The 11030-nt window shown below is 42.0% G+C and overlaps 1 protein-coding gene across 1 annotated transcript; it reads left to right on the forward strand.

Annotated features, from left to right (window-relative positions):
- CAPSL (calcyphosine like) lies at positions 1-7211 on the forward strand. Its single transcript, XM_060760800.2, has 5 exons — positions 1-87; positions 2579-2738; positions 3610-3787; positions 4799-5008; positions 6705-7211. The coding sequence occupies exons 2-5, from the start codon at positions 2602-2604 to the stop codon at positions 6804-6806; spliced, it is 627 nt and encodes a 208-aa protein (XP_060616783.2). The 5' UTR covers positions 1-87; positions 2579-2601; the 3' UTR covers positions 6807-7211.
- The last annotated feature ends 3819 nt before the right edge of the window (positions 7212-11030 follow it).

Below are 11030 nucleotides of genomic sequence, written 5' to 3' on the forward strand. Positions count from 1 at the left end.
GCATGGAAAAGGCAGGCCCACTTTCTCCCAAAGTGTACAGAGCAGCGTCCATAGTTGCAGGTAGATGAGACAGGTAGCAGAATAAAGGTAAGGAGTTTTCATTCTCATCCTTTTATCACTTGGCTCAGGGAAGTTACCCATTTAACTTGTAACAAAGTCAATCAGTTTTGCTTTGAAAGGGTTTTAAAGTGCTACATTCTGCTTGGGGGCTGGAGGGGATCCAAGGATTTGTTTTCTATTTTTTGTTATTACCAGAGCTTGAAAAAGTTACTTGTTTGAACTAGAACTTGCAGAACCACTGGCAAATGCATCTATGTGAAAGATAATAATACTGCATTGAATCTCCGATGGGGAGAAAAGCAGGATATACAACAACAACAACAACAACAACAACAATGTATTTTATTGCTCTGGCAACCCCCATTTGGCTGTTTTAATATCATTTTTATTTCATTTTACAAACAAAACTATAGCAACAATAAATACCTACAAATACATACTAAACAACTACCCTACAAATCACTACAAACATATATAAAGAAAATAAGAAGATACAGCTCCGGTGGATGTAACCTTGGCTCCTGCTTATCTAGTGTTGATGGACACTTTTCAATTTGTGCAGCCTAGACAGGATCCTTGAAGAGCTGAGAGCCATCCCGTGTGCTTTAGGACCCTGCCCTCCCTGGCTCACAAAACAGGCCAGAAGGGGACAGGTGGAGTGGGTCAGGAAAGTGGTAAATGCCACCTTACGTTAGGGCATCAAGGAAGCTGTGGTATGACCTCTGCTAAAGAAACCTTCCCTGGATCCAGGCCCGTAGCCAGGATTTCGATTCGGGGGGGGGGGGCTGATATTTTTCAGGGGGGATTCGGGGGGGGGGGCTGAGTTTTGGGGGGGGGGGCTGAGTCTGAGTGAAAGAGGGTCTAGCCTAGCAAACCTTTTGTATCATTACCCCAATACCCCCATGCATATGGGATATATTGAGTATGGTGATCAGATCGTGATATGAATAAACATAACAGTTTAAATAATGCACCAGTAAGGCCTTTTCGCGAACCACCATGAGAATTTCGGGGGGGGGGGGGCTGAAGCCACTCAATCCTCCCCTCCCCCCCGGCTACATGCCTGCCTGGATCCCACTGTTGTTGACAATTACAGACCAGTCTCCAATCTCCCATCACAAGGTACTGGAGCATGTGGTGGCTTCTCAACTCCAAAGGTTAATGGATGAAGCAGATTATCTAGATCCATTTCAGTCTTGTTTCAGGCCTGGACAGAGACACCTTTAGTCTCCCTAGTGGATGATCTACACAGAGAACTGGAGAAGGAGAGTGTGTCCCTGTTGGGTGTCCTGGCCCTTTCAGTGGCTTTTGATACCATCAACCATGATATCCTTCTGAGTTGCTTTTCTGGGATGGGGCTTAGAGGCACTGTTTTTCAGTGGTTCTGTTCCTTCCTGGCAACCAGTCTCAGAAGGTGGTGCTGGGAAAGTCCTGTTCGGCTCCTTGGTCCCTGGCCTGTGAGGTCCCTCAGGGCTCCATGTTGTTGCCTATGCTGTTTAATATATACATGAATCTTCTGGGAGAGGTTTTTGGAGTGTGGTGTCACCTATATGCAGATGACACCCAACTCTACTACTCCTTTCCGCCTAAACCCAAGAAAACTGATCCCATGCTAAACCATCAGTAATGGACTAGATGAGGGCAAACAAACTGAAACTTAATCCAGACAAAACAGAGACGCTCCAGGTCATTCGGAAAGCAGCTCAGAGAATCGGGATCCAGCCTGTGCTGGATGGGTTCACACTCCCCCTGAAGACACAGGTCCACAGTTTGGGGGTCCTCCTGGACTCAGCGCCGAACCTGGAGGCCCAGGTATCTGGAGTGGCCAGGAGGGCCTTTACACAATGAAAACTTGTGCACCAACTGCGCACATTCATTAAGAAGTTGAATCTGGCCATGGAGGTACATACCTTGGTAACATCCAATTTGGACTGCCGTAGTGTGTTCTACGTAGGGCTGCTTTTGAAAAGATCTCAGAAACTTCAGTTGTTCCAAAGAGCAGCAGCCTGATTGCTAACTGGAAGGGGACAACTTCTGTGTTGCAGCAGCTCCACAGGCTGCCAACATATTTCTGGGCACAATTCAGAGTACTTGTTTTGACCTACAAAACCCTATATAGCTTTGGTCCAGGTTATCTGAATAGTTTGGAAGCCAAGCCCTACAAGCAGCAGCTTAGTGGGCTGCATATATACAGCTTGGAGAAAAAGTTGATTGGGGAGGTGTTAGCCATGCTTAAGTATTTGAAAGCATGTAATATTAAGGAAGGAGCAAGTTTACTTCTGCTGTTCTAGAGAGTAGGAAAAGGAGCAATGATTCAAATGGCAGAAAAATAGCTTTCTTTAGGAACATTTTCCTTATGATATGAGTTGGTCAACAGTAGAATATATTGGCTCAGAGCATAGTACAACCTCCTTGTCCAGAGGTTTTTAAACAGAGGCTGGATAGCTCTCAGTCAGGAGTTGTTTGGAGGAACATATTTTGAAATCTGTACCCATAAATATGTTATCGACTTTTCAAGATCACTGCCCTCCGCTCTCCTCGATGGCTGGCACAGCACGGCATGATCGAGAGATGGCAATCCAGGCCAAAAGAAAACTTGCGCAGACAACAGATCCTATCGAGAGGCTTCGGCTCCAGTGCCTGGCAAGGGGATCTGCGGGCATCAAAGGACTCGCCAGGTAAATGAGCCCATGGAGTAACTTATTAAACCAAGCTATGGTCCTCAATAGGGCAGGGGATTACTGAAGCACAGCAGCCAGAAAATGTCAACTTCCTTGTCTTGGTTTCGAAAGATCTTCTGATACAGATATGTGAACCAGTTCTTCTTGGGGCAGACAGGAGTTGGTCGGAGGAGCTACTGTGTACAATCTGCAGAGGCCTCATTACAGCTGAACACATGTTACAGCTCATTATGATTCTTTTAAACAACAGGCTTAACATGAAAAGGGAAAGGGAGCCAGGATAGGAGGGAGGGAGGGAGAGGGAAAGAGACCAAGGACCTTATCCCGGAGGAGGAGGAGGGCATCATATTACCACGACATTATGTCCCATCCTGTTGCAAATCATATTGTTTCTCAGATCCCATCACACGTTGTTCTTTCTTGTCTTTTCTCCCAAAATCATCCATTTTCAGTGTGCAATTATAGTTCCTGCCCACTCCATTTTTTAAAAAAAATAAAAGGAAACCTTGGGAAAACAAACTTTGGGGATACTGGGCTTTCCCCTCCGACCACACCACTCTGGAGTAGACCCAAGGCACTGCTCTTAACTAGACACCATTTTGGGGACATTGGGCTTTCCTTCCAGTCTCAATACTCTCCATGGCGGAAGTCCAAAACTTAAAAAGCTAGCTGTACCACAACTTCAAAAGCCAAGAAAGAGAAATGACAGGAATTTTGAAATTTTGGTATTTTGAATGATTAAATTAATTTTAAAAAATACCATGCTAGGCTCATTGAAGTTCGACTACAAAAAGAATTTACCTTTTTGACCTTAATATATAGTCTACCCTCTTGCTTCCCTATTCACAGCCGCCCTTATTTTCTTCAGGGTCTTCCGCATCATGGATGATGATCGCAGTAGGACTCTTGATTTCAAAGAGTTCCTGAAAGGCCTTCATGATTATGCTGTGTTGATTGAAAAAGAAGAAGCTGAAAGGATTTTCCAAATCTTTGATAAAGATGGGAATGGAAAAATTGACTTTGATGAATTTCTCCTAACATTAAGAGTAAGCTACTTTAAAAACAACAACAAATATAAATTGTGAAATCACAGAGTTGGAAGATACCAACCACGAGAGCCATCCACTCCATCCCCTTGCTTTCCCATGATATTCTGGGAAATCTATAACATAGAAGAGAGTAAGCATGGTATAATGGTTTGAGTGTTGTCTAAAGACTCTGTAAACTAGGGTTTGAATCCTCACTCAGCCATGGAAAACCACTAAGTGGCCTTGGTCAAGTCATTTGGAGCCTCAGAACACAATGTAAATCCCATGAATGACTTGAAAGTACACAACAACAAGTAACATGGAATGTGCATGGCACCATCCCAAATTTGCTGGTGCCATGTGGTAAACCTCACTGGGGTGTGGATATAATGATGGACAGTTCAATTGGCCTCGGATACTGGTGGTAAACCTGGGTAGGAGATTAATGTGTCCCTGGGTACTTAGAAAGTGTAGATGTTCAAACTGGTGGCCTTCTTAAAGGAAAAAAAAAGATATCAGAAAATTGCCTGGATTTGTTGTGTCTGTCTACTGGAATTATCCTGAATCTGGGTTGTTGTCGTTTTTTTGGGCTGTATGGCCATGTTCTAGAAGCATTCCTCCTGATGTTTTGTCTGCATATAGATGAGCATCCTCAGAAGACCCAGCCATTGGTCTTCTCGTGTTAAAGCTGCACATTAGATTCAACCCATATAAAACAGCATCACCCACCAAGTTCAAAGCAGAACAGTAATCTCAAACCAGAATTGTCTGGTTTAATGCTGTCACTGTATTCATTGAACTATATTGACCCCTTACTTTCTCAACACTGTGAAGAAATGCAGTCTTTCTAATTCACAATTGGTTTTTTTCTTTTGTGATGCAAAAATGCCTACGGAAACATACATAGCCCCATCTAACGTACTTTGGCTATTAAAAGTATCATGTAGTAACTTCAATGTAATTGGTGAGATATTAACAGAGTACTGAGCATCAGGTCACAAATCTAACGACTCTACTGCTTTTTTAAAGCCTCCAATGTCTAATGCAAGAAAAGAAGTGATTATGCAAGCCTTTCGAAAGCTAGACAAGACTGGGGATGGCATTATCACCATTGAAGATCTACAAGGAGTCTACAACGCAAAGCATCACCCCAAGTACCAGAATGGAGAATGGTCAGAAGATCAAGTTTTTAGGACTTTTCTAGATAATTTTGATTCACCTTATGATAAAGATGGACAGGTAATTGAAGCAACAGAAATTAGTAAAATGGTGGTTCCAGATTATAGTCAAGACCATTAAACAAATAAAAACAATGGTCAGAAATCAATATCACATTTATATAACTACATCTATAAGGAGCCCCCAGTGGTCCAGTGGGTTAAGGCACTGAACTGCTGAACTTGTTGACCGAGAGGTCACAGATTCATATCCGGGGAGCGGCATGAGTTCCCACTGTTAGCCTCAGCTTCTGCCAACCTAGCAGAATGTGAATGTGAGTAGATCAATGTGCTGCATCTATAGGAAGGTAATGGTGCTCCAATACAGTCATACTGGCCATATGACCTTGGAGGTGTCTATGCTGGCTCTTTGGCTTAGAAATGGAGATGAGCACCAACCCCCAGAGTCAGGCACGACTGGACTTAATGTCAGGGGAAAACCTTTACCTTTACCTTAACCTGTAATTCTGCATCTGTAAATGATCTATAGTTACAATCCTCATGTAGTTACAATTGTGCCTATATTATCATAATTGTAACTACCTCCAAAACCTACTTTACGTGGCACCAGAAGATCTGTCCTGCCGACAATTGGTGTGTGTGTGTGTGTGTGTGTGTGTGTGTATGTAAATTATGTTTCAGCCTGTCTTTTGCCACTGAGTTCAACTGCGGCTTTGTTCACAAAGGCCCAGCTGCTGTGGCAGAGTCCAAACAACATACAGGTAGATTTGCAGAAGAAACAATTAATCCAATTGTTAATCTAGAAAAAGGTGAACCAGGATTTATTATGGAGCTTTCTGGATTCCCCAGAGTTGTCCTGATGTTTTTGAAGTGTGGACAACTTGATCGGATTGTACTCAGTTCAATCCAGTGTCTATAGGTCTAACTACATCACCAGCCATAATAATAATAATAATAATAATAATAATAATAATAATAATAACAACAACAACAATAACAACAACAACAACACTTTATTTATATTCCACCCTATCTTCCCAAGGGTACTCAGGGCATATCACAGTACACATGCACAGCAAACATTCAATGGCATTTTGGACAGACAAAACAGAAAGGAGGTATATTGTATCGACGTCCAGCTTTTTGGCGCCTTGGAAGTAGTGCTCAAATCCAGCCACAGGGAGTGCTGTTGCTTCATCCTCTATGACGAAGAGCCATTAGGACTTTCTCCTTCTATTTGGTCAATCCAGGGCTTTGAAAGGGAAACCTTTCAGTTGGTAGATCTTATCATTGTGATTTAGCAGCTGTGCTAAAGCCCGGCCCTTAAGTGGTTGAGGGAGAAAAGGAAGAGGCCTGAGGCTGTTAGGAATTGTGGGAGTTGAAGTCCAAAACACCTGGAGGGCCCAAGTAGGCCCATACCTGTACTAGTTGAATGATTCTGAAAATTGTACTAGTTGAATGATTCTGAAAAGTAACTTTCCCAAACTCTGGGTGTTCTTACTGGAGGAGAAGGGAATGGCTTGCCAGAGCTTCACGAGGAAATACTTTTTTTATAAGTTCCGTTCTTTATTTTGGGAGTTTTTAGCATCAAGTTAAACCACAAGAGTACACTTTATTAAATTGGTTCCTTCTGAAATTTAAAAATACATTTTCCATGGGAAGCTATTTAAGTCCTCATATCATTGCGAGTAGTAATACAGGTCTCATATAGGACCAATGAGCTTATTCTTTTTCTCTTTCAAACTTCTTTGCTCTAGGTTACAACAGACGAATTCATGAACTATTACGCAGGTGTCAGCGCTTCAATAGATACTGACATCTATTTCATTCTGATGATGAAAAACGCTTGGAAAATCTGATTGTGTAAAATGAAATTCTCCTTCTTCTTCTTCTTATGGTTGGCATGAAGGGCAACGTGGTCGCATTCATTGTAATTACTAATTGCATTAATTATTACAGTAAATTTTGCTAACCAATATTATTATTCCTGTCGTTTTTGTAGGGCTATTCTTTGGGTTAAAAATGTCAATTACATATGTTAGTACAGCTACCTAAACAAGAAATGGCTCAGATCTTACACCAGGGCTGTGGAGTATCCATCTTTGCTTGTGGTGTTATTCATTGATTCTGTGTTGTGTTGTGAAACTGAAACCTCAGTTTACATGTTCATATGGACATCTGCTTATGCCAGTGGTTCTCAACCTTCCTAATGCTGTGACCCATTAATAAAGTTCCTCGTGTTGTGGTGACCCCCAACTATAAAATTATTTTCGTTGCTACTTCATAACTGTAATTTTGCTACTGTAAATATCTGATATGTACGGTGTATTTTCATTCACTGGACCAAATTTGGCACAAATACCTGATACACTTAAATTTGAATACAGATGGAGAAAGATTGATTTTGTCATTTGGGAGTTGTAGTTGCTGCGATTTATAGTTCACCTACAATCAAAGAGCATACTGAACTCCACCAACAAGAGAATTGGGCCATATTTCCCACACAGAACCCACATGACCAATAGAAAATATTGTGTTTTCTGATGGTCTTTGGTGATCCCTCTGATACCCCCTTACGACCTCCTCAGGGATCCTGACCCCCAGGTTGAGAAACACTGGCTTATGCAGTATTGAAATTAATATTGATGTTCTGTATCGGTTAAGGGGCTTCTCTATATCAGCTCTTTACTATGAAGTAGTCCAGAAGTCAAACCTAGATGTTCAGACAATATCCAGGGACTTTGATCCTTAATGTGAGACAAACTGGGTTAACATAGCATTAGGAAAAGTCAGAGAATGCGCAAGAGTTTCAGTAAAACACCAAAACAGCTACACACTTCATGCTGAGTGCGGACAATATAACCAGCTCTGATCTGAACTGGTCCACTGTCCACATGGGCCAGTGCTGCAATCCCCTTTTCTCTGCACTCTGCAGTGTAGAAAAAGAGAAAGGATCAGGGTCTTGTCACGTGTAAAATTGTGTCAGCTGTCCAGAGAACTCTAGCAAAAGGAACACTCCAACCTTCCTTTTTTGGGCAAGGTGCTGTAACAGGTGGTCGCCTCTCAGCTCCAGGGTTTTTTGGATGACATCAATTACCTGGACCAATCACAGTCTGGCTTCAGGCCTGGCCACGGCACCAAGACGGCTTTGGTCGCCTTGGTGGATGACCTTACCGTATTGTTTTGTTTTTTATGAGTTATTTATTGTTTTGTTGTTGCTGTTTTTATGATGTTGTGGGCATGGCCTCTTGTAAGCCGCACCAAGTCCTGCGGGAGATGGGAACGGGGTATAAGAACAATAAAATAAATAAATAAACACAAGGAGTATCAGTCCATTGGGGCTGAACTTGTTCTGGGCTGACTGGACCATGAGGATATTATCTTATTGCTGCCACAGGTCAGGGGTGGAGTGTATGAACAGCTCCATGACATCCAGGATCAGTCTCCAGGATTTCTGCTCCAGACTGGCCCTGGAGTTTTCAGTAAGTGTAGATGAGCCCAAAGATGTCTACCTATATTCTGTAGTATGTGTGTGAGAGAGACCACAGGATTCCAGGCATTGTATTGTTGAGGGCTTTAATGGTCAGAATCACTGGTTGTTGTAGGATTTTCGGGCTATATGGCCATGTTCTAGAAGCATTCTCTTCTTACGTTTCACCTGCATCTGTGGCAGGCATTCTCAGAGGTTGTGAGGTCCTTCACAACCTCTGAGGATGCCTGCCATAGATGCAGGTGAAATGTCAAAAGAGAATGCTTCTAGAACATGGCCATATAGCCTGAAAAACCTACAACAACCCATTTTAGGCATTGTCCATAAGGAATCAGGGAAGGGGAATCTGGAAAGAAGTCCTAGTAGAAATGCAGGGACCTAGGTAACAACAGCAGGGAATAACACTAGGGAAGCAAATTTCTTTAAAATCAGAGTGCAGCTAGGCCCGGCCTTTTTTTATTTTTTATTAAAGGGCCCTCCAAATGAACAAACAAAAAATGTTGTAAAGTTATTGCATTATATGATTATAGCAGCAAGAATACATTACGTGCAAAACTGGAAAAACTGTCTCTGAAACAAAAACTGGATTATAAAAGTTCTCAAACTGGGAGAAATGGACAAGTTATCTTATTTGACAGACTGACAATTTTTCAAAATAATGGCAACTATCTGTATTATCAAAGATAAGAGAAAATGTGAAAATACTTTTGAAAATTAAGTAAAATATTGAGACAGGTAGACTAGAGATGCTGTTATGGGTGCTCTTTAGCAATTTCCATTTTTCTCAGTAGGCTTTTATGCAGGAGACAATTGAAGCAGCTCTAAGAGGACTTAAAAAAAAATCCTTCATTTTTGGAATACAACTCCCAACCCCCAACCCCCCCTCCCTGGCCACTCTGGTATATTGATTAGCCTTTGCCTAGCTTTAATACTGTCAGCTTTACAATCAATGGTTCAAAACTAATAATCAAGCAAATAAAGATTAATCGTTCTGACGTAAGCAACTGTTTTCCCTATAAACACATACTTTGTTTGGAAGGAAAGGGCGTAATCTAGTGCAGCGGTTCTCTACCTGTGAGTCCCCAGATGTTTTGGCCTTCAACTCCCAGAAATCCTAACAGCTGATAAACTAGGTTGCTGTGAGTTTTTCAGGCTGTATGGCCATGTTCCAGAAGCGTTCTCTCCTGATATTTCTCCCACATCTATCGTAGGCATCCTCAGAGGTTGTGAGGTTTGTTAGAAACTAGGAAAATGGGGTTTATATATCTGTGTAATGTCCAGGGTGGGAGAAAGAACTCTTGTTTGTTGGAGGTAGGTGTGAATGTTTCAGTTGGCTACCTTGATTGGCATTTAATGGCTTAGCAGTTTTCAAGGTGTGGCTTCTTACTGCCTGAGGTGTGGCTTCTTACTGCCTTTGTTGAGAGGTGATTTGCTGTCCCTGATTGTTTCTTGTATGGAGTTCCCCTGTTTTTGAATGTTGTTCTTTATTTACTGCTATGATTTTAATACTGGTAGCCAGATTTTGTTCATTTTCATGGTTTCTTCCTTTCTGTTGACAGTGGTAAACTGTCTGGGATTTCTGGAAGTTGTAGGCCAAAACACCTGGGGACCCACAGGTTGAGAACCATTGGTCTAGTGAAACACAGCAGCAAACATCTTGTAAATACTGATCAGGTAGCAATCTAAAATACAGGACTTCCAGATCCCATCTAATCTGGATAGACCTTTCTCTGTCAAGAGCTAAAAGATGTTTTATAGTACAATTTCTTCCATTGTTGCTAACGATGGGAAAAGTAGAATGTATCTCCAACATACATTAGTTAAATCAGATCAGCAAACATCATGACAGAATTAGAAACCAGCATGGAGTAAAAATCTGATTATGTATCATAACACATTGCACATATTATATGGTTGACCTAGTTCCAGAATGTTCATGCTATCAAAAACCATTTTGTGAATTGACTCTACTAATAATAACAAGCACTGTTACTACCAATACTTTGTGAATTTAATTTCCTTCTAGTTTGAGTTTCTTTAATCTCAGTAACCCAGTGGTGCAGTGGGTTAAACCCCTGTGCTGGCAGGACTAAAGACCGACAGGTCGCAGGTTCGAATCCAGGGAGAGGCAGATGAGCTCCCTCTATCAGCTCCAGCTCCTCATGTGGGGACATGAGAAAAGCCTCCCACAAGGATGATAAAACATCAAATCATCCGGGTGTCCCCTGGGCAACGTCCTTGCAGACGGCCAATTCTCTCACACCAGAAGTGACTTGCAGTTTCCCAGGTCGCTCCTGACACAACAAAAAAAGTACCCAGAAGTGTATTGCATATGTGCATGCACACATACACACATGTGTGCACACATAGGCATGTGTCAGTTAACAGAATCCCTAAGAGTGAAATTTCCTTGTAGCAGCATTGGCATTGAGAGGATATTGAAGGACGGTTGGCAAAACATAGACATTTAGCAGCAGGTTGGAGTAATGTAACTACTGCACTAAATATGGCAATGAAGCTTGAGCTTGGAAAGAATGAGATTCTCCTCTTCCTAATCATACAGACCCTACAGTATGTGCCTACCAACAGTAGG

This window comes from Anolis sagrei, chromosome 2 (genome assembly GCF_037176765.1).
Source record: "Anolis sagrei isolate rAnoSag1 chromosome 2, rAnoSag1.mat, whole genome shotgun sequence".
Classification (NCBI taxonomy): domain Eukaryota; kingdom Metazoa; phylum Chordata; class Lepidosauria; order Squamata; family Dactyloidae; genus Anolis; species Anolis sagrei.